Here is a 23,293-nt window from a genome sequence, read left to right on the forward strand (position 1 = left end):
AGAACTGCATTTTGTTTTTTTTAATAGCTGAGTAGTATTCCATGGAGTAGATGAACCATAGCTTTCTTATCCAATCCTCTGTTGATGGGCATTTTGGTTGCTTCCATGTCTTTGCAATTACTGATTGTGCTGCTATGAGCATAGGAGTGCATGTTGGTTTCTCATAAAACAAGTGTTCTGGATATATTCCTAGGAGTGCTATTGCCGGGTCATACGGTATGTTGTATTTGAGTTGTTTGAATGTTCTCCATACTGATTTCCATAGAGGCTGTACCAGCCTGCAGCCCCACCAGCAGTGGAGTAGGGTTCCCTTTTCCCCGCAACCTCGCCAACAAGTGTTGTTGGTGCTTTTATTCATGTGGGCCAGTCTTACTGGCGTTAGGTGGTACCTCATTGATGTTTTAATTTGGATTTCCCTTATTGCCAGGGAACTTGAGCATTTTTTCATATGTTTATTTGCCATTTGGGTTTGTTCCTTTGTGAAGTGTTTGCCCATTTCCCGTGCCCATTTCTTGAGTGGCTTGTTTGTTTTGACATTTTGGTTGTTTTGTAGCTCTTTGTATATTCTGGAGATCAGCCCTCTATCACCTAAGTCGTGTGCAAAGATCTTCTCCCATTCTGTGGGTTGCCTTTTTACTTTGTTGATTGTTTCTCTAGCTGTACAGAAGCTTCTTAGTTTGATGAGGTCCCAATTGTTTATTTTGGTCTTGATTTCTACTGCATTTGGAGTCTTTTTTAGGAAGTGAGGGCCTACCCCTAAGTGTTCCAGTGTGTTTCCAACATTTTCTTCCAAAAGTTTGAAGGTTTCTGGATGTAGGTTTAAATCTTTTATCCATTTGGATTTGATCTTAGTATATGGTGAGAGATATGGGTCTATCTTTTTGTTTCTGCAGGCTATCAACCAGTTGTCCCAACAGCATTTATTGAACAGACCTTCCCATTTGCCTGGGTTGTCGTTTGTCTTTTTGTCAAAGATTATTTGGCTGTATTTCTGTGGGTTCCCATCTGGTGTTTCTATTCTGCTCCATTGATCTTCTTCTCTATTTTTGTGCCAGTACCAGGCTGTTTTGATAACCACTGCCCTATAGTATGTCCAGAGGTCCGGAACTGTGATTCCCCCTGCTAACTTCCTGTTCTTGAGAATGGTTCTAGCTATTCGTGGTTTTTTGTGTTTCCAGAGGAACCTTTGAATCATTGTTTCCAGGTCTGTGAAGAATGTTTTGGGCAATTGGATTGGGATTGCGTTGAATGTATATATTGCTTTTGGCAGTATAGACATTTTAATGATATTGATTTTACCTATCCAGGAGCATGGGATGTTACTCCATCTTTCTAGATCTTGTTCAATTTCTTTTTTAAGTAGTTTGTAGTTTTCCTCGAATAGGTCTCCTACATTTTTGGTTAGGTTAATTCCCAGATACTTCATGCTTTCCTTTGTTACTTTGAATGGTATCTTGCTGGTTAGATCTTTTTCCAACTTGGGGCTGTTAGCATACACTATGGCTGTTGATTTTTGTTCATTAATTTTGTACCCTGCCACTCTACCGAACTCTTGTATAAGTTCTAGTAGTCTCTGTGTTGAGCCTTTTGGCTCTTCCATATAAAGAATCATGTCATCTGCATATAGTGAAAGCTTGACTTCTTCATTTCCCATTTGGATTCCTCTGATTTCTTTTTCTTGTCTTATGGCCTCAGCGAGTACCTCTAGAACTATGTTGAATAGCAGCGGAGAAAGCGGACATCCCTGTCTTGTTCCAGATCTCAGTGGGAAGGGTTCCAGTTTTTCTCCATTCAGTATGATGCTGGCATTGGGTTTTTCATATATTGCTTTGATTATGTTGTGGATTTTTCCATCTATGCCTACCTTGGTTAGGGTCTTTAGCAGGAAGTTGTGCTGAATTTTGTCGAAAGCTTTTTCTGCATCTATTGATACTATCATGTGATTCTTGTTTTTCAGTTTTTGGATGTGGTGTATCACATTTATGGATTTGCGAATGTTGAACCATCCCTGCATTCCAGGGATGAATCCTACTTGATCTGGATGAATGATCTGTCTGATGTGTTTTTGAATTCTGTTGGCTAGGATTTTGTTGAGAATCTTAGCATCAATGTTCATCAAAGAGATAGGTCTGTAGTTTTCTTTCTCTGTAGGATCTCTGCCCGGTTTTGGGATTAAGGTAATGTTGGCTTCATAGAATGAGTTTGGAAGGGTTGCTTCCTTTTCTATAGTTTTGAAGAGTTTGTAGAGGATTGGAGTTAGTTCTGTTCGGAATGTTTTGTAGAATTCTGTAGTGAAGCCGTCTGGGCCTGGGCTTTTCTTTGTTGGGAGGTCTTTAATCACTGATTCAATCTCTGCTTCAGTTATGGGTTTGTTCAGGTTGATTGTTGCCTCTGGGCTAAGTTTTGGCAGGTTGTGTGAGTCTAAGAACTTTTCCATTTCTTGGTGGTCTTCTGATTTGTTGGAGTACAGTGCTTTGTAGTAATTTCTGATTATGTTCTTAATGGTTGTAATGTCTGTTGTTATGTTGCCTTTTTCATCTTTGATGCTGTTAATTCTTGCTTTCTCTTGTTTTTTCTTTGTCAGACGGGCCAGCGGGGTGTCTATTTTGTTTATCTTTTCAAAAAACCAGCTTTTTGATTCGTTGATTTTGTGTATGGTTTTTTTAATTTCTATCTGGTTGATTTCCTCCCTTGTTTTGATGATTTCTTGTTTCCTGTTGTGTGTGGGGCTCATCTGCTGCTGCTTTTCCAATTCCTGGAGGTGTGTGGTTAGTTCCTGTATTTGGCGACTCTCTTGGGCCTTGACATGAGCTCCAATTGCAATGAGTTTACCCAGTAGCACTGCTTTGGCAGTGTCCCACAAGTTTTGGAATGTTGTGTCAGAGTTTTCATTGGTTTCCATAAATTTTTTGATCTCATCTTTAATTTCTTCTCTGACCCATTGTTCGTTTAATAGCATATTGTTCAGCCTCCAAGAGTTTCTATATTTCCTGGGACATTTTGAATTGCTGATTTCCAGTTTCATTCCGTGGTGGTCTGAGAGGGTACATGGTATGATTCCTATCTTTTTGAAGTTATTTAGATTTGCTTTGTGTCCTATCATGTGGTCGATCCTGGAGAAGGTGCCATGCACTGCTGAAAAAAATGTATAATCTGTGGTCTTAGGATAAAAAATTCTATAAATGTCTACCAAGTCTAGTTGTTCTAATGTTTGTACGAGCTCTGTTGTTTCTTTGTTGAGTTTTTGTTTTGTTGATCTGTCTATAGTTGTTAGTGGGGTGTTAAGATCACCCACTATTATTGTGTGTGTATCTATGTCTCCCCTTAAGTCTGTAAGTAGTTGCTTCACGAAGCTAGGCGCATTGGAATTAGGTGCATATATGTTCACGATTGTAATTACTTCTTGATGGATCAGTCCCTTCACCAATATATAATGTCCTTCTCTGTCCTTTTTGATGTCTGTCAGCTTGAAGTCTAGGTCATCTGAGATTAGAACAGCTACGCCAGCCTTTTTTTCTCGTCCATTGGCATGAAATGTCTTTTTCCATCCTTTCACTTTAAATTTCTTACAGGATTTTCTGGTTAGATGTGTCTCTTGTAGACAACATATAGTTGGGTGCTGTTTGATGATCCATTCCGTTAATCTATGCCTTTTGATTGGTGAGTTTAAGCCATTTGTGTTTAGAGATAATATTGAAAGGAATTGGTTTTGGGCTGCCATGAGTGTAAGTATGCAAGTGTGTATTTGCGACTATTAGAGTTCTTGATTGGTTGACTTTTCTTGTATGGATTTTAGTGGGGAGGTCTTCCCATTTGCCATCTTTGATTTTGGTTTGTATTTTTTCTTTCTGGGTTTAGCACCTTCCTGAGGAGATTTTCCAGAGCTGGTTTCGTGTTGATGTATTCTTCGAGTTTCTCTTTACTGTTGAAGTATTTGATTTCATTCTCAAATATAAATGAGAGCTTTGCTGGGTACATTATTCTTGGTTGGCAGTTGTTTTGTTTCAGGATTTGATAGGTTTTACCCCATTCTCTCCTTGCTTGGAGCGTTTCTTCTGATAGGTCGGCTGTGATCCTGATTTCCCTTCCCCTGAAAGTAATCTTATCCTTTTTTCTTACTTGTCTTAGAATGGTTTCCTTGTATTCACTTGAAGGTAGCTTGAGGACCACATGTCTGGGAGACGATTTGTTTGGGTCGTATCTCCTGGGGGTTCTTTGCCCTTCCTGGATTTGTGCTGGATTTATATTTCCAATATTCTGGAAGTTCTCCTGTATTATCTCATTGAGCACCCGTTGCAAGCCTGTCTCCTTTTCCACTCCTTCGGGAAGGCCTATTATTCTAATATTTGATTTTTTGAGGTTGTCTTTCATTTCCTGTATGGACCTATTGGCTTTCTCTAGATTTGTCTCCAACTGTTTGATGAGCTGCTGCCTTTCATTCTGATTGTCTTCCAATTCTGATATTCTGTCCTCTGCTGTGTTCATTCTGTTGGTTAGGCTTTCAATTTTGTGCTCTATATCGAGGATTCCCTTTTTGATTTGATTTATTTCTGCAGTGATATGGTTTTCAAATGCCTTAGACTCTTCCCAGCGCTTTTCACTCTCTCTGACGAATTTCATCATTAGCTTCTTAAAGTCCTTATCTGATAGTTCCTCTATGTCTTCATCTTGCATCTCAGATATTGAGATTAGTTTTTGGTTGTATTGGGAGGGAGTGCTTGATCTTTCCTCTGGGTCATTGCTTTTTCTGATACTTCTCCTCATTGTGTTTTTGCTTCTTGTTGTTTTGAGATTTTAGCGGTGATTCAGCTGAGCCGGCTCTGGTTTGGGGTCTCCGGCTGAGCCCAGCAGGGCTTACTGCCTGAGTCACCAGCTGCTTTCAGGGTCTGTAGATCACAGCCCCGAGCTGGGTCAGGAGGCTTTGTGGGCCAGCCCTAGTGCCAGGCCCCTTCCCCTGTGGCTCCCTCTCAAAGGCAGTTCCCTACAGATTCACTCTGCTGAGCCGCGCCTGGGCTTTGGGTCACAAGGCTAATACAGCGGGGGTCTCCGCCTCAGTGCTGAGCCGAGACTCTCCTTCAGGGCTTGAGGTTAGCACAGCAGGGGCTCCTGCTGCTCGGAGTCTAAAATCCCCAACCCCGGCCTGTGCTGGGCTGGAAATCTCCACAGCCCCAGTGCCAAACTCGGAAGCGCTGCTCCGCTGAGGGCTGCAACACCACAGGCAGGTCTTTCCGAGTGGGCTCCTGCTGGGAAAACCTGTCCGGCCAGTTCAGCTGAGCCCGCTCTGGTCTGGCCTCTCTAGCTGAGCCTAGCTGGGGACTCTGCCCTGAAGAAGCCACTTCCTCAGCTGCACTCTCTCAAGGGTAGAAGCGGATCTCTGAGAGGCACAGAGCCCTTGAGGTGAGATGTGCCCCCACTAGTCTGCTCCTCTGCCCAGGACGTGAGGCCCTGTCGAGCGTTGCCCAGCCTCTGGGGCTCAGGGCGAGTCCAGCAACAGGATCCACTGACTCTCCCACAGCCAGTCCACAGCTCAGAGCCGATACGGGGAATCTCTGAGCCCCAGTCCCACAGCGCCGCTCCTGTTCCCTCTGCACTCTCCCTCAGCCGCTGAGCAGCGGGTAGGCAAGCCTCTGGGAAATCTCCCCTGCTTTTCCTCCACTTCTGCAGGGATGATGCACCCAATGATCAGTCCAGTAGCCTCCTCTGGGGGCTCCTGCCTTCCAGGGGACTGGTGCCCCTGTCGGTGTGGGCGCCTATCCTTCCAGCCGCCTCTGTTTTCCCTGGGGCGGTTGAGCCTCCGCCGCCTTCCCCCTGCCTGGGATCGTGACTCACCAGGTTTCTCGCGGCGTGCTGTATTTTCTTTCCTACTTTTTGCGGCTGTTCCTTCACGCTGTGTAGATCTTCTTGCTTTAGTGAACTCCAGTGACCTTCTCGTTCTTCTCCCTACAGTTTCGCACCTCCTGGCCTGTTTCTCTGCTGGATCGGCTCCCCTCCTTCCCTACTCCACCCTACACCAGCTCTCTGCAGTCGGCCATCTTTTTCTCTCTAAGTCTCAAATGATTTTCATAAGAAATCCTTTCATGGTCCATTGGTTGACATTCCAACTAGTTTCCATTCAGCCAGATCTTTAGTGTCAACGCTTGTCAGGGGTAGTTGTCCAATCTTTTCTACCCTCCTTCATCTGCAGGCTCCTTCAGACTGCCATATCCCCTATGTGCATCTGAGCATGTTCATTCAACAAATGAGAAGGCCCAGTTCTGATACATGATAATGCACAATTGCCACATTTGTCCACATTTTTGGAGTTCTGTGTCCATTGTATCAGTGGTCAGTATCCCTGAAGAAACTATCTGAGGTGATCATAGACTTGTGTTTGTACCTGCCAGTATGAGGTCAGCTCAGCTCAGTCTGTCACCCACGTCAGCCTATGCACACACAGGTGATAGCAGTTGCTGGATAAGTTTTGTCTTTAGTCCCAACTCTTATGCAAACCAGTGGATGTTGTGGTGGAGCCCAAGCGTGCTGATCCCACATTCAGCTCTCATGTACATACAGCAGCAGACTGTTCTGTGCTGCAGCCTGGACCAGTGTGTCCTGTTCCCAATCCCAGTATTCATGAGTGTCAGAGGGTTCCATGGTCATTTTTTTGCTCAGCTCTTTACAACTCTCAGCTCTTGTGCCAGCCTTCAGAAATTGCAGTTTCATAGGTTGAGCCCTCACAGTCCCCACAGGATCTACCCCCAGACCTAGTTCTTATGCATGCCTGTTGGTTTCATGGCCAACTTAACATTATCTGCCCCTTCTATGAAACTCATTGGCTGTAGTGTAATCTTTCCCTGCCAGACAGGCCCCCTGCCCTACTGTAAGTATCTGCTGGTGGGTGGTGGTAGTCCATGTTAACCATCCCAGTTCAGGTCTCCCATGTGGGCATGTGTACTCATCTGACACAGAAATTTCCTCAGTTATAGCTGCCAAACCACTAGGTGTTAGCCCCCTCATTTACCTGCAAGCCAAGTGGCTTTTTCAGTAGGAGTCCTTCAGAAGTCATTCCTCAGCTGCAACATACTGCTTCAGTGGTCCTGCCTCCTGCACATCCCCTTAGCCCTTCTCTTGAGCAATCTGCAATTCCTGCTCCTGGAATCAAGCATCCCAGCCTAGCTGCTTGAATGCAGGTTCAGACATCCTGGCCTTTGCTGAGAGCGTAAACATGAGCTTGTACCCAGTGTCACCACTTGGCTGATGGTGGGAAGAGCATAGCCCAGCCTGGCTACTTAAAGGCAACTGAGCCATTCTCGCCTGGACTAATTGCCAAACTGGATCCTGGACCACAGTGGTCAACTTTGGCTGAGGTGAGGGGCACAGCATGGTCTGGTTGCTTAAAGACAGCTTGAACCATCCTGGCCTTGGCATGTGTGCAAACAGAACCCTCCCCCCAATGGCCGCTTTTGGTTGGTTGGTAGAAGGACAGAACAGGGCTTGGCTGCTTGAAGGCAGCTTGAGCCATCCTTGCCTGGATTGTTTTAATGAAGGACATTGCAATGGATATAAAGTGGTATATCATTGTGGTTGCTATTTTCATTCACTTAATGATCAATCATGCTGAAAATCTTTTTGTGCGAATTAGCCCTTTGATTATCTTCTTTATAGAAAAATTTTTAGTTCTTTGTCCATTTTGGTATCTGGTTTTATTGCTTTTGAGTCTCAGGGATTTTCCTGCCAACATGCCCAAGACCACCAAGGAGATGAGGTGTCATTGTCCTTGGGCTGCAAGAACCACTGGGGATAGTCTGAGGGAGCATGTCCATTTATTTTAAAGTGAGCATAACTCACTATGAAGAGAGATAGCAGAAGGGCAGTCCCGGACAGCCCTCCCACAAAACAATGACACTGTAATTGACTAGAAGGCATGTCTGTCCCTTTAGAACCTCCAATCAAGTCATAGGTCAAGTACTGCAAACACAGCTATAAGCCATGCCTCAGGTCATAGGCAGGTAGGTTGTTAGTCATGTCCACCAGGTAGCATTTGAGTTGACAGTCATACTTCTACTGTAACACATGTTTATTTGATTTGTGACTGATGCACAAATTTAATGTTGAACTTAATAATGTTTTTAGTGTGGCAGCTATGTTTACTATTGATCTAACAATTCTTACACCCAGCCCACACTGAATGTGCTGTAATGTATGAAGAGGAGTGAAATCTTGATGACTACAAATAAAAGTATAATGCCATTGTTAAGGTACAATTTGCTAAATGTGTTTTCTCATTTTTATTGATTGGAAACTCAGATTTATACGAAGAAGGAGAGACAGATCTTGCATCCACTGGTATAATCCCAAAGTGGCTGCAATCGCTGGAGCTGCCAGAGCTGAGCCAATCTGAAGCCAGGAACTTCTTCCAGGTTTCCCACTCAGGTGTAGGGTCCCGTGGCTTTGGGCCTCCTTGTCTAATGCTTTCTGAGGTCCCAAGCAGTGAGCTGGATGGAAAATGAACAACCAGAATATGATCCAGTTCCACAGGAACAAGAAATAGAAAACTTGGAAACAATAATCACATCAACTTTTCCCTAACCCTTGAACCATCCTTTCCACCCTGATTACATATGTAAACATCATTCACAATAAAAATAGGAATTTCACATATATGCATATTTTTGAGAGGCAGATGTACAGAAAGAAGGAGATACAAAGATTCTACATTTGCTCTCACTCTGAAAGAGTTGCAATGGAAGGAGCTGGGCTGATCAGAAGCCTGGATTTTCTTCTTGACCTAGCACACAGGTTCAGAGTCTGAAGGCTTTTGAGTCCTTTGCCACATTCCCACACTACAGGCAGGTTGCTGGCTAGGAAGCGCATTAGCCAGAACACACACTGGCACCTCTACGGCATCCCAGTGCATGTAATGTGATGGCTTTCACCCCTAGGCTATTGTGCCAGGCCCATTTTCCAATTTCTCTGTCTCTGGTTTTCAAATAAATAAATCTTTCAAAAACAGGGAGACAAAAAAATCCCAAATCTAAGTAAAAGCCATGTTTCATTAGAAATATTAGGCTTTTTGGCTTTTTTTTTTTTCTAGCGAGATTGTACTTGTATTATAAGCTGTTTGGATTATTAGGGTTTCTCTTTCACTCTATTTTTTTAGATTTATTTTTATTTTTTTACAAAGTCAGATATACAGTGAGGAGAAGAGACAGTGCGGAACATCTTCCATCTGATGAATCATTCACCAAGTGACAGCAACAGCCAAAACTGTGCCGATCCCGAGCCGGGAACCAGCAGATTCCTCCAGGTCTTCCACGTGGGTGCACGTTTCCCAAGCTTTGGGCCCTCCTCAACTGCTTTCTCAGGCCACAAGCAGGGAGCTGGAAGGGAAGTGGAGCTGTGCTGATTAGAACTGGTCGACTTATGGGATCCTGGTGCTATCAAGGCAAGGACTTTCATTGCTAGGCCACCACGCTGGGCCCTCTATATCACTCTTAATAATTTGTCAAATATCAGGAGACAGAAATTTCCATGTGTTGTTCAAATTGGCAACTTTTATCTTTCAAGCTCCATGTGACCTTAACAACACAATCATTCTCTGTTGGGTAAAGAAACGATCAAAGACTTCAGATGTAGGTCTCAAAATCAGCCATTTGGGAAATGTAAATCAACATCACAATGAGGTACATAACAAGGTATCGCAACCCTGTCAGAATGGCTATTAGTTTTGGAAGAAAGGGTAACAAATACTGGTAAGGAAGTAAAAAATTAGAATATTATATGCTGATGGAGTTATAGAATAAGTCAGCACGTGAAAAATAGTGTAAAATTTATTAAATGTTTAGAAATATGATTTCTGGTTCCAGCATGGTAGCCTAGCAGCTAAACTCCTTGGCTTGAATGTGCTGGGATCCCATATGGACACTGGTTCTAATCCCAGCATCCCTGCTTCCCATCCAGCTATCTGCCTGTGGCCTGGGAAAATAGTCGAGTATGACACATAGCCTTGGACCTTACACCTGTATCGGTGACCCTTAAGAGCTCCTGGCTCCTGTTTTCAGATTGGCACAGCAGCAGCCATTGAGACCACTTGAGCAGTAACTCATCGGATGGAATAACTTCCTCTCTGTAGCTCTTTGTCTCTCTATCTGACTTTGCAATAAAAACAAAAAAAAGAATCTTTTTAAAAAAGATTAAAATTTTAAAAAGCTTACATAAAATTAAAAGGATTAAATGTGAATGAGATTACTGTAATTTTCAGCAATCTCACTACTGGTTGAATTTTCTGAAAGTTATGAACACATTGTGTAAAAGAGATGCCATGTTTTTTGTAACAGCACTATTGATAAAACACAAGATGTGGAATGAATTGTGGTGTCCATCATTAGATAACTGAATAAGGAAAATATAGTATCTGTGTACAACGAGCTGTTATTCAGTTGTGGAAACAAAATTCTGTGTATTATATGAAAATGAGTGTAACTAGAGGCCAAGATGTTGAGTGTTCTAAGTACAGATATACAAATATGATATTCTGTTATGTACAGTAGCAAAAAAAAAAAAAAAAAAAGAATCACAACCAACAACAAAAAATGGGACCAGTGGTATATATCAGTATTGCTGCAAACATAATTTGTCACTTTTGATTTATATGTTTGTTAAATAGCGAATGATGATATTCTACCTTAGTTTTAATGATCTGTGTCTGTAAATTGTAAGATTGAAACATTTTTTTAATTTCATTATATTTATACTACTTACCTATTAAATTGGTCATCTTACTATTGTTTTAATCAGTGAAAAATTAAGATCTTGAGTACAATGTGGATTTAAAACATGTTATTTCAATTGTTTAAGAGAATAACAGGGGAGGGAAGTCAAGATGGCCAACGGAGTTAGACTGATGTGACCGAGGGTCCTAAAAGTTAGGGATGGAAGCAGCCTGAAATGAACCTGAAAGGAAAAGAACCGCGGGGAGCACTGTGGTAAATCCCCCAGTGCAGCCAGTACTGAGAAAGGTGGCACACAACAGTAAAACAGTTCAAATAACTAGAATCAGCAACCTGAGAAGGACAAGGAGGGTCCCCTGGGCTGCAGAGACTTGAGCAAAATCTGGTGAGCGAAATTCAGGGAGCCACTAACACAGGGTATTGTCCGCCCTTAGCAGTAGGTGAGGAGCAGGTGGATCTCGGGGACAAAATGTGGTGAAGATTGCCTGAACTAAGCAATTCATGGCAGGCTTGGATCAGGGCAAACAGGATGAAGAGGGTGACTAGGCACAGAAACAAAGAACCTGGGCGAACCTGGGACCTGAAAGTCCCCAGCACTGGGTGGCGCCAATTCCAGGGCCAGGAGAACCCCACAAAAGGGAGATCCAATTGCTACCGTAAATATCACCCTGTTTTAAACAGCCCACACTACTGCAGAGTGAAGAAGTAGGGCAAGGGAACCCAGGCACCACAAAGAAGGTGGAAAGTTCTAGGTCGGCACTAGGTGGCAGCAGAGGTCAGGAATTAGAGGCCAGCAATATCAGATCACAGTCATGGGGCAAGGTAACAGGAGAAGAAATGAGTTAGAGGAAAAAGTCAGTGCTACCCCAAAAAGTCACCAAAAGGCCTGGTCAGTCTCAGAGATGACAGATGAAGAAATTGATGACCTATCAGACAAGGAATTCAGAAAAATAATTAGAAAACTCGTCAGAGACTATGAAAAATGATGGGAGAATCTTAAGGAGTTCAAAAGCCACATGAACACAGAAACAAAACTAGTCAAAAAACGAGATTCTTGACCTGTAGCACAGAGTTGAGATCTCTGAATTGGAAGATTCCCAGAATGAAAATAGGCAGAACATGAATCAGCTGGAGAAACATTTGAACAAGGCCAATAAGGCTATACAGGAAATGAATGACAACATCAAGAAGTTGAATATCAGAATTATAGGCCTCCCAGAAGGAGTGGAAAGAGAGACAGGTATGCAACTGGTGTCGATGGAATTATACTGGAGAACTTTCAAAACACTTGTATCATGAACCCTGCCCAAATCCACGAAGGTCAGAGAAATCCCCAACAGATTTGACCCAAAGAGATCCTCACCCAGATATGTGGTACTCAAGCTCTCCTCCAACAAATAAAAAGAAAGAATTCTGAGACTAGCACGAAGCATAGACAAGCTTACATTATGGGTAGGCCAATCAGGATCACTGCTGACTTCTCAGATCAAACGCTTGAAAATGAAGAGAATGGAATAAAGTGTTTCAAATCCTGAGACAGAAAAACTGTCAACCAAGAATAATGTACCCAGCAAAGATCTCATTTATATTTGAGAATGAAATTAGATACTTCCATAGCAAGGAGAAACTAGAAGAATATGCCAGCACAAAACCAGTCCTACAAAATCTCCTTAGAAATTTGCTAATCCCAGAAAAAAAAGAAACAGACCATAAGCAAGTATGGCAAATGGGAAGACCTTGCACTAAAGTCCATTCCAGCAAAGACAATTAGACACCAACACCCACAAAAACACACGCACATGGCAGTACAAATTAGCAATCAATTAGTATCAACTCTTAACATAAGTGGCCTAAATTAATCAGTCAAAAGACATAGATTAATAGATTGGATCAACAAAAGGACCCAATTGTCTGTTGCCTACAAGAGACACATCTAACCAGAAAATATTGTAAGAAACTGAAACTGGAGGGATAGAAAAACATATTTCACGCAGTGGATGAGAAATAAAGGATGGTGTAGTGGTCCCAATTTCAGATGATATAAACTTCAATGTGACTACATCAAAAGAACATAGAAGTGCGTTTTATATTGTGGAAAGGAATGATCCATCAGGAAGTGATTACCATCCTTAACATGTATGCCCCAAATTCAGATGCACCCAACTACGTGAAGCAATTACTTATAGACTTATAGGGAGATACAGATGAACGTACAAAAATCCTGCCATATGTGAACACCCGTTAACACCAATAGACAGATCAATGAGACAAAAGCTCAAGAGAGAAACTACAGAGCTCACACAAACAATGGAACAACCAGACTTAGTAGACAATTATAGAACCTTTCATTCCTAGGCCGCAGGTTATACATTGAACCTTCTCCAGGATAGACCACATGATAGGAAACAAAGCAAGTATAACTAACTTCAAAAAAACTGGAATAATACCATACACCTTCTCAGGCCACCACGGAATGAAATTGGAAATTAACAATTCAAAATGCCCCGGGAAATATATAAACTCTTTGAGGTTGAGCAATGTGTGATTAAACAAACAATGGGTTAGAGAAGAAATTAAAGAAGAGATAAAAAAAATTATGGAAACCAATGAAAACTCAGATACAACATTCTAAAGCTTGTGGGACACCACTAAAGCAGTGTTATGTGTTAAGATCATTGCAATTGGTGCTCATGTCAAGGCCCAAGAAAGGCACCAAATACAGGAATTAAGCACACACCTCCAGGAAATGGAAAAACAGCAGCAAAATGACCCCACAAACAATACCAAACAAGAAATTATCAAAACAAAGGAGGAGATAAACCAAATAGAAATAAAAAACTATCTACAAAATCAATGAATCAAAAAGCTGGTTTCTTGAGAATATAAATAAAATAGACTCCCCACTAGCCCGACTGACAAAGAAATAAACAAGAGAAAGCAAGAATTAGCAGCATCAAAGAGGAAAAAGGCAACATAACAACAGATACTGTAATCACTAAAGAAATAATTAAAAATTACTACAAGGAACTGTATTCCAACAAATCAGAAAACTACCCGGAAGTGGAAAGGTTCTAGACTTCCACCACTTACCAAGACTTACCTCTGAGGCAACAGAAGACCTGAACAAACCCAAAACTGAATCAGAAATAAATAGAGTCAGTGATTAAACATCTCCCAACAAAGAAAAGCCCAGGCCCATGTGTCTTCACTACAGAATTCTACAAAACATTCCAAACAGAGCTAACTCCAATCCTCTACAAGCTCTTCAAAATAATAGAAAAGGAAACAACTCTTCCAAACTCATTCTATGAAGCCACCATCACTTTAATCACAAAACGGGTAGAGAATTAACAGAGAAAGAAAAATACAGACCGATCTCCCAATGAACACTGATGCTAAGATTCTCAACAAAATCCTAGAATTCAAAAAGCATCAGACAGATCATTCATCTAGACCAAGTAGAATTTATCCTGGGAACGCAGAGATGGTTAAACATATGGAAATCCACAAATGTGATACACCACATCCAAAATTTGAAGAACAAAAATCATATAATAGTATCAATAGATGCAGAAAAAGCCTTCGACAAAATCCAACACCACTTTATGTTAAAAGCCCTAAAAAAGGTAGAATTTTTTTTTTTTTTTTTTACAGGGAAGTGCTGGGGGAATCCCAGAGCCTATCAAACTGTGTCACATAATGCAATGTAATTAAAAAAAAACTTGAACTTCCTCTGAATTAAAATTTGATGAGTTAAGAAAAAAATAAGAAAACTGTGATCACATAAAAAAAATAACAGGGGAAAAGGGAAGATTGAAAAGAAGTATCATGCTGTTAAAATGATATACATCAGTTACATTAGCTCTGTTTCATTGTTAAAAGTAGTAAATAAATAGCTGGAATAAAAAGAAAAACGCAGGGCCCAGCGGCGTGGCCTAGCGGAAAATGTCCTTGCCTTGAACACCCTGGGATCCCATATGGGCACCGGTTCTAGTCCCGGCAGCTCCGCTTTCCATCCAGCTCCCTGCTTGTGGCCTGGGAAAGCAGTCGAGGATGGCCCAAAGCATTGGGAGCCTGCACCCGCATGGGAGACTCGGAAGAGGTTCCAGATTCCCGTCTTCAGATCGGTGTGCACCAGCCATTGCGCTCACTTGGGGAGTGAATCATTGGATGGAAGATTTTCCCCTCTCTCTCTCTCCTCCTCTCTGTATATCTGACTGTAATAAAATAAATAAATCTTACAAAAAAAAAGAATCCTTTGACCAAATATCAAAGGGTTTATTAAAAAACAAAAAAGAAAAACCCAGATAACTGCTTAATGCTAAAGAGCTTCCAAAACATAAAAAAAAAAAAAGATTAGGTTTGTTACAGCATGGCATTTGTCTTATATGTATATCTTCTGTTCAGCTGGCAGGCTATGACTAGCTGATACCAACTACTTGTCAGAAGAAGATAGTTGTTTAAGAGACTATCATTTGTTTCTCTCCTAAGCTGTAGTTTACTATGTAGAAATTAAAACTTCAGTTTAATTATGTTATTCCATAAAAAATAAATCAAAAACAGAGAGTTTTAATATGTGCATACTTAAAAGTGAAAATATATATATTGTTTTATATATTTATTCACTGGAATCACATGCATATGTATTCCATAATTTTTTGATTTTTGTATATGTACATATATGATATGTATTATTGATATATATGATCATATATTATTTATATTTGATTTCAATTAAGCTGTAGGAAATATTTACTCATGCTTAAAAAAAATAATTTTGGTATTTCATTATTTCATTTTAAAATAAGAAAATTGAAGTTTATTATCGCTTTGTAATATTTTTAAGTATCTCAGTATGTTTGAGGATATCATTAGTAAGCTATTCAAAAATCTTCTCATTATCTTGTGCAATATTAAACATTTATCTTAATTGCCTAATCTAGCATGTTATTTAGCTCATGTGTATCTAAAGATTGCACAATGAACTCATTTTATGCTCATTATAGAAAACAATCTGATACAGGATAATAATGGAATTGTAGCTTTAGAATTGCAAACGTAATATGGGACAAAATGTTTTGTTTTTACCTTATTTGCCATTTACATTGTAAATTAAGCTGCATTCCTAGAAGATGCAAATTGAACACACACAGAAGAATTAAACTCACCTTAGTATCATAGCTGCTGAGTTAATATTTTGGCTCAGTGTCAATATGATTGCTTATGTTAATTTAGTTGAAAATCAGAGTGGCAATAACAGAGTGATATTTTCTGCTAGGAGAGCTATTCTAACAATGCCTTCAACAGTTCATTAGAATGAGAATCTTTAGAGAAAACAACCTTTAATAGAATAAGGAATATTCTGTTGTAATATTAAAATTGCAAGAGTAATACAGCACAAGATATTTTCATTTAACTGTTATTCTATGATGCTGTATAAATTATAAATTAAACCACATCCATAGATGTTGCAAATTAAATATACAAAGAATGCACGGTCACTGTTTCTATTTAATAATGCAGAACTGAGGAGACATGTGTTGTTACAGGTGTTGGTGTCATTTGAAGATGTGGCTGTCGACTTTACCCAGGAAGAATGGCAGAATATGGATGATACTCAGCGGACTCTGTACAGGGAGGTGATGCTTGAGACCTATGACAATCTGCTGTCCTTGGGTGAGTGAATTTCTGTCATGCCTTACAGAACACTTCTGTATAGATGACAAATGAAAGAAGAGTTTATAAAGTGCAGTAGTTGGTAGGACTAATGGTGATTTCGGAAAATCTGCATCATTCTCCATGAACAGGGTACTCCATGACAAAGCCTGATGTGATCTTCAAGTTGGAGCAAGAATCAGCACCATGGACAGTGGAGAAATCTGTGAAACAGAGACTTCCAGGTAGGTAAGCACATAATTGGCAGGGGAATTGATACATAGCTCAGTAAATGTTGACTGGAATTATATTTGAGTTTTACTTCAAGTTTCTTTCAGAAGGACAGCTGGTGAGACACAGGCATTCTATAGTCTCCATGTATAGGTTTATTCTAGCAATTTGCCAGTCTGTCACCATAAATCTAGAAGTATATATGGGTCTTTTCATGATCCCAAACACTTGAATCACCTCTGCCACCTCCCAAGATACATTTTCAGGAAGTTGTTTTTGAAGCAGAGTAGCCAGGAAAAGACAAACTAGTGCTGAGATGGGATGCAAGATACCCCAAGCCTTATTTTGAATTTTTATACCATATTTTCTGTCATATCCTGCTTTAAGTTAAATAAGCAAACTCACATAATTGAAATTTTTATTTTAAAAACTAGGTATTATGTTAAGGTATTAATAGATGAGATGTAATGCCTATTTAAAAATGCTCATAAATGTCCACATTTCACTAATATTAAAATGTGCTGTATCTAGAATGGCAACAAATCTCATTGGCTTCACTGGAACATTTGAAAAGAAACATTTAGATGTGATTCATACATATGGATACTCTTTTCCTCATTTCAGATCCCCATGGAAAGAATGAGCTGTTTGGAGCTAATCAGAAAGGTCAAGAAATAATCTTCAGGCAAGTTGTAATCAGAAAAATTATATAATAACTGAAAAGAGAGCTGCATTGCCACAAAGATGCTTAGCATTAGCTCTGGCCATAATTGCAGCACAATATGAAAGGGAAATTGTGTAAAAATGAGACTTGAGAAATAGGATTTCATTCTTTCTTTTTACTTTTTTTCCATTTTTTCCATTTTTCTTTCTACTTTTTTTTATTTGCAAAGTGACCAGGTGAATGTAGAAAGCAGAGGGAATCAAATAGCATTTCTTGGGAGAGAGCCAGGAGATGGTGTGCCTCTTGAATGGAGACAGCAAAAATTTTCAGAAGGCTCTTAGGGAAGCCTCTTAGGGAGGCCCTCTCTGATCCAAAGGCAGAGCCAGCAGAGCATCATCCTGTTCAATTAGAAGCTCCAACCTTCCATCATCAACAATCCAGGTACAATGAGGCTGGTGCAGAGTCCACTGGTTGACATAGTCCATCATAGAGTCTCCCCTTTTCCAGTATTTAACTACAAACATATAGCTAAGGTGGTTGATCTACTCCATCTTCCATCTTTTCTTCATTAATGTTCAAATTCCTCCATTTTGATTAAGGGAGTCCCCAAAGAAAGTTTGAGGTGTTCCAAGACCAGGTTCCCACATGTGCTAGTAAGCACAGTGCCTGCCATAGTCCATCACCCCGATCAGCTGGTGGTTGCAACTGCTGGGCTGTTTCTATTCCAGCCCCAACCTCCACTGGAACCAATGAGTATTGCAGTCCATGTGGTTCTGCCCATCACACACTCAGCCCTCACCTAAACCAGTGGGAGGTGTCCTGGTTGGGTGCTGTGTTCCTAACAGGCACAGGCAGCCTCGCCCTGGCATTTTGTGTTGTGTACTATTTTTACCGCAACTGAACCTGGCCAGACCCCCACCCAGCTCCAGCACTCGGACTTGTCAGTGGATGACGCGAGCTGACTCAGCCTGGTCCGCCCCCAACCCGAGCCATATGTATGCAAGTGGGACACTTTCCATAGCCTCTCTGGGTTGTTTACCTCATTTTTTCCTGCGTTTATTTGTAGGGTCAGTGTCCTGTCAGAGGAACTGTTCAGGTTCCTCCATCAGACCCCTCTGGCATCAGGTTTTTAGCATACCAGCAGGTCCATGGGCCAGCACTGCTCATTTCGTCTCTTGCCCCAGCAGGATCAGCGGCCTTTCTTAACTGGTTTTCAACCCATTCTGGTTCCTGCTGTTGGAAGTTTCAGCCCAGTCATGGCTCGTCCACACCGGCATATAGCTCATATATGGCTCAGTTGGGGGGTCTTAGATTTCTAAGTGTGCCCTGAGCATTCCTTGTCTGGACAGGAACCTGTGAGTAAGACACTTCCCATTGTATTGGTTGTCTCTCAACCAGCAACGAAATAGCTGCTACTACACAGCTTCAAATCTGCACCGGCCATTCTATGGCTGTTCAGCTCTCAGAGGTAGGCAGCCAAATGAGTGACAAAGTTGAAGAAACTGGCTTTTTCTGAACTCATGTATGAAATGTACAGGGGATCACCCAAAGACCCACGTAAGTCATTTCTATAGATGAAACCCAAGGGCATGTCATGGTAGCCTAGTGGCTGGGCCTCACCTTGCATGCACTGGGATCATAGATGGACACTGGTTTGTGCCCTGGCAGCCCCACTTAACATCCAGCTCTCTGCCCGTTGCCAGAGCCCAGCTCAAGTGAAGTTCAAAACTTGAGAAGGGTGCTTGGAGTAGACATAGAAAAATAAATGGACCATTGCAGTTTCAGGATCATAACAGACAATTTTAAAAACTGTCCTCTTTATTTTATAAGAAGAATTCAGCAATTCTGACACCCACTTTTCACACCTGGTCAAAGGGGGCATTCCTAAGGATATTTCTGCCAATTGTTTCCCTTTGAGGCAGGATATCAGCTGACCCAATCATGTGGTCAGGAAGTTCTCAATAGATGGTACATGTCAATCAGTAACACATTCCTATTACAATCCTGATTCTACACTTAGTGTTGAATGAGTTATGGGCGGAAATGTATCAGAGAAGGAGGGACCTAAAGATTAGTGAAAGAGGGAAAGAATAGATTTCCACTACATCTAGGGACTTCACATCCTTAACTAACAATGTGGGAGGACAACACTAAGCATAGGTTCCTGCTACATGTAGGTACCTAACACCCTCGATTTTCATATGACGAGTGCGGCAGCCGAGAGAGCAGAAATAGTGAAAGGCCTTTTGCTAAGATGTTATCACAAATATCATCTTCCAAGCTCACATTGATCTTTTTTGTTGTTGTTAGTAATACTATTATGTCCATATTGTTTCCATCATGTATCTGAGGTAAAGGGGGATATTGAGGGAGAAGCCCCACCTGGTTTCCCGCCCACCCCAAGTCCCGAATGTGGGGCATGCTCGCTCTGAGATATTTGCTCAAGTGGTTTTAATAGTTCTCCAGTTATGAATCGCTGCCAGTTTTGCTCGATCAGGTTGTCCACTGATTGATACGGTCCATAATAAAGTCTCCGTTTGCCCCATATTTCGCTGCCAACATATAGCTGAGATGAATGACTGACCTGTTCTGTCTTCTGTCTTTCTTGGTTAGAGTTCTGAGTCCAGCAGTTTGATTGGGGAGATCTCCAAAGAAACTTTGAGGTATTCCCAGACCAGATTCATGTATGTTCTAGCAAGCACAGGGCCCGGCACAGTCCATCACCCCGATCAGATGGTGCTTTCAATTTCTGGGCTGGTTCTGTTTTCAGTCCCGAGTTACACTGGAACCAGTGGGTGTTGCAGTCCAGTCTGGTTCTGCCCAGCACATACTCAGCCCTTACATCAACCAGTGGGAGCTGCAGCCTGGTTGGGGCGACCCATAATAACCCCCACCAGGCCCACCCCCTACCCTGGTTTGCCAGTATGTGTAGCAGTAGACCAGTCTGTCCCCCATCCTATTTGGCTCTTGTACTTGTCAATGGGTATTAAAGCTTAGTTCTATCTAACCAACTCAACCATCCAGCCCTCACGGATGTTGTTGAGTGCCTCTCTGTCTAGCCACCCCAGCCCCCGTCCTAGTTTTCATGCCCTCCCATGGGAGTAGTGACCCAGAAAGGGGGAGCCCACTTTTTCCCTCCCAGGTCTCTATCAGTCCCGGTTTATGCACTCTTTAGGTGGTTCTGTGATTTGACTTGACAGAATTAGTCCCCAGTGCCAGCTTCTGCCAGCTGATGCTGCGGCTAAGGCCAAACAACCCTCACCCACTGTAATTTATGTTTGCACCCACAGGAATAATCCTTCCAGCCTGGCTTTTCCCTGATCTAGTCCACGTGCAGCACACAGGTGTTGCAGCATTGCTTATTCTGGTCAGTCCCCATCCCAGTCCATGCTCTCCAGTGGGAGTAGCTGTCCTGTGAAGGGACCAGCCCCTTAATCCCATGGTGCAGGAATCCACCATGGGGGCAGGGTTTGGCGAGGGGTGGGGAGAATCCCAGTACCTATGAAAGTATGTCACATAATACAATGTAATCAATGAATAAAAAAAAAAAAAGACATAAAAAAAAGAAAAAGGAGGCCAGAATTTTGGCCCCATGTCAGGTAGTTGGGATTCAGGATCCAATTACAGAGTATCAAGTCATGAAGAAAATTGGCCTCTTCTGGGTACTGTCAATCCAATAGTTTTCAAAATATGAAGACCCAGAGACTTGCTTCTAAAATGAAAATTGACATGATAGCAAATGTGAAAAAGGCAGTTGGTGATTAGAGATTTTAAAGTCCTAACCTTTCATACTTCCTGTCTCCACCACCTACCTCCTAAAAGCTCAATCAGTCTGGAGGATTAGCTGGAGGTAAGCAGTGACTGGGGATTACGTCTGTGGGTGGATGTGTTCATGTTTGTGCAGAGGCACGGGATGCCAAGGGTCATTTCCTCAAGTTTACTACAAACTTTGTGGATTCTTCTCTTTGCTAAGTCCAGCCACACAGCTCTTGTATAAGAGCAGGAAGTCTTTTTTCCAGTCCTATGTTGTGTACAGAACCAAATGTTACCAGAAAAGCTCAGTGATTCTTTTCTATAACTTAGTATAGAAACATAGAAGTGTGGAATAGGGTGGAAGGATGGGATTCACAGGAATTTGAGAAAACAGAGGAGTGGGTTCTTTTTTCCAGTTGTACATCCTGCTTCAGCAACCAATGGTTGGGACAACATTCAAGTTACTAACTGGATGTCTCCAATTTCAAGAAGCACACCACCACCTAGTTTTTTCTCGAGAAGTGCTTTCCCCTTCCCTCCTCTTGCCCTGCTCACATGATCACTTTGCAAATAAAACTTCTCTGTCTCTAAAAAGATAAATTTAAAAAATTACTTTGAGATTCAGTTTCTGTATCCACCTCCTAAATGTGAGCTACTGGTATTTAGTAGAAATCTACATATTTTCTCTATCCTCACGTACACTTGCTGTTCCTGGGAGGACCGAGCCAGATTGGAGTCCATGCTTGTGACCCTAGGTTCAGCCACTATGACCATTTGATGAGCTGGGCCTTGGCCTGCCTGGACTCAAGAGGCTTTGCCCTTCCTGCTGGGTACACTGGGAGCAGATACCTTGGGAACAAGGCAGGCCTAGGCTTCACCCACCTCCAACATCAAGAGGTGGGTGGGACTGGGGGAGTGTGACCTAATCATTTTTTTTTCATGAGTTGGATTTCTGTGTGTGTGTGTGTGTGTGTGATTTAATTGCACTCAATGTGTGTGTGTGTGTGTTAGATTATTAAGGAGAAATTGGTGTGATCATTTCCAAATTTTCTAGTTTTCCTTCCTATTTTAGGTCACGATTAAATGATATTCAGAGAAGCTATACCAGGCCTCCCAACCATCCTAGTACTTCAGGATGGGTACTGGACCCCTGATACCAAACCAGGGTGTCAATGTGGCACACACTCCAAGGTTTCTGTCCAGGTGGTTCTGAGAGTTCTGAAATGATGTCCATCTCACCAGTTCAAGAATGAGGGGACCCTTTCAATGTTTATTGGTTGACATGGTTGACCTTAGAGTCTCCTTTTCACCCAGATATTTGCTGTCATCATTTGGCTGGGGTAGTTATTCAATCTCTTCTCTCCTCCTTTCTCTTGGATGGTCCAAATGTGCTTTCCAGGCCTCAGTGCACTTCCATCTCCAGGTGGAGCCAGGCCAGTTGTCCAATACTCCTTTTCAACTGAGAAGTACCAGTTCTTGCAACTGCACCAAGACCTTGAACCAGTTGATCCTGCACAAGTGGAGCCGCATCCACAGTGCTGACTGAGCTAGCAGCCCCATGCAGGCATGTAAAGTATCCAAGCCAGGTGACCTGAGGCCTGCCACACCCTCTATTCCGAGGACTTGCAGACCCAAGGCCCATTGCACTGACCAGCCAAGGACCCAAGCCAAGCAACACAAACTACCACACATACAGCCACTGAGACTCATCACACAGCTGTGCCTAATGGTCCAGACAAGGCTTCCAGGGCCCCACTGGATCTCCTGCACCCAGAGATCATGTGTCCACCACTATCATCCTCCTGAGCTCTTTGTCTCCACTCATTTTCCACCAGCATGTATTGCAGTCTGGCTCATTCTAGTATTCCCCCAATTCCACTTCATGTTGCTGTTTCCTGAAGCCTATCCAAGTACAATCCATCTGAAGGTTGACCTGGAGCTAGGCAGTGGCTGGGGATTACGTGGGTGTGTGGTTGTATTCCTCATTGTGCAGAGGCATGAGGTGCCAAGGATCATTTCCAGAGGTTTAGTACCAAACTTGTGGAGTCTTCTCTTAGCTCTGTTTAGCCTCATAACTCTTGTATAAGAGCCAAAATTCTTTCTTAAGTCCCATATTTTCCACTGAACCAAATGTTACCATGGAATCTCAGTGATTTTTTCCTTTAACATAGTATAGAAAAAGATAATGAAAAGCAGTTGTAGACCAAATTTTTACTGTTAATTGACCAGTTGAACTTGGAAGAGGCGAGGGGGAAACAACACCCTGGAGGGGCTCAAAGAT

General features: G+C 42.0%; 1 protein-coding gene across 1 annotated transcript; it reads left to right on the forward strand.

Moving 5' to 3' along the window:
* Positions 1-16,295: 16,295 nt before the first annotated feature.
* LOC131481212 (zinc finger protein 569-like) lies at positions 16,296-17,345 on the forward strand. Its single transcript, XM_058668912.1, has 3 exons — positions 16,296-16,385; positions 16,517-16,609; positions 17,220-17,345. The coding sequence occupies exons 1-3, from the start codon at positions 16,316-16,318 to the stop codon at positions 17,306-17,308; spliced, it is 252 nt and encodes an 83-aa protein (XP_058524895.1). The 5' UTR covers positions 16,296-16,315; the 3' UTR covers positions 17,309-17,345.
* The last annotated feature ends 5,948 nt before the right edge of the window (positions 17,346-23,293 follow it).

Source organism: Ochotona princeps, chromosome 10 (genome assembly GCF_030435755.1).
Source record: "Ochotona princeps isolate mOchPri1 chromosome 10, mOchPri1.hap1, whole genome shotgun sequence".
In the NCBI taxonomy this organism is placed as follows: domain Eukaryota; kingdom Metazoa; phylum Chordata; class Mammalia; order Lagomorpha; family Ochotonidae; genus Ochotona; species Ochotona princeps.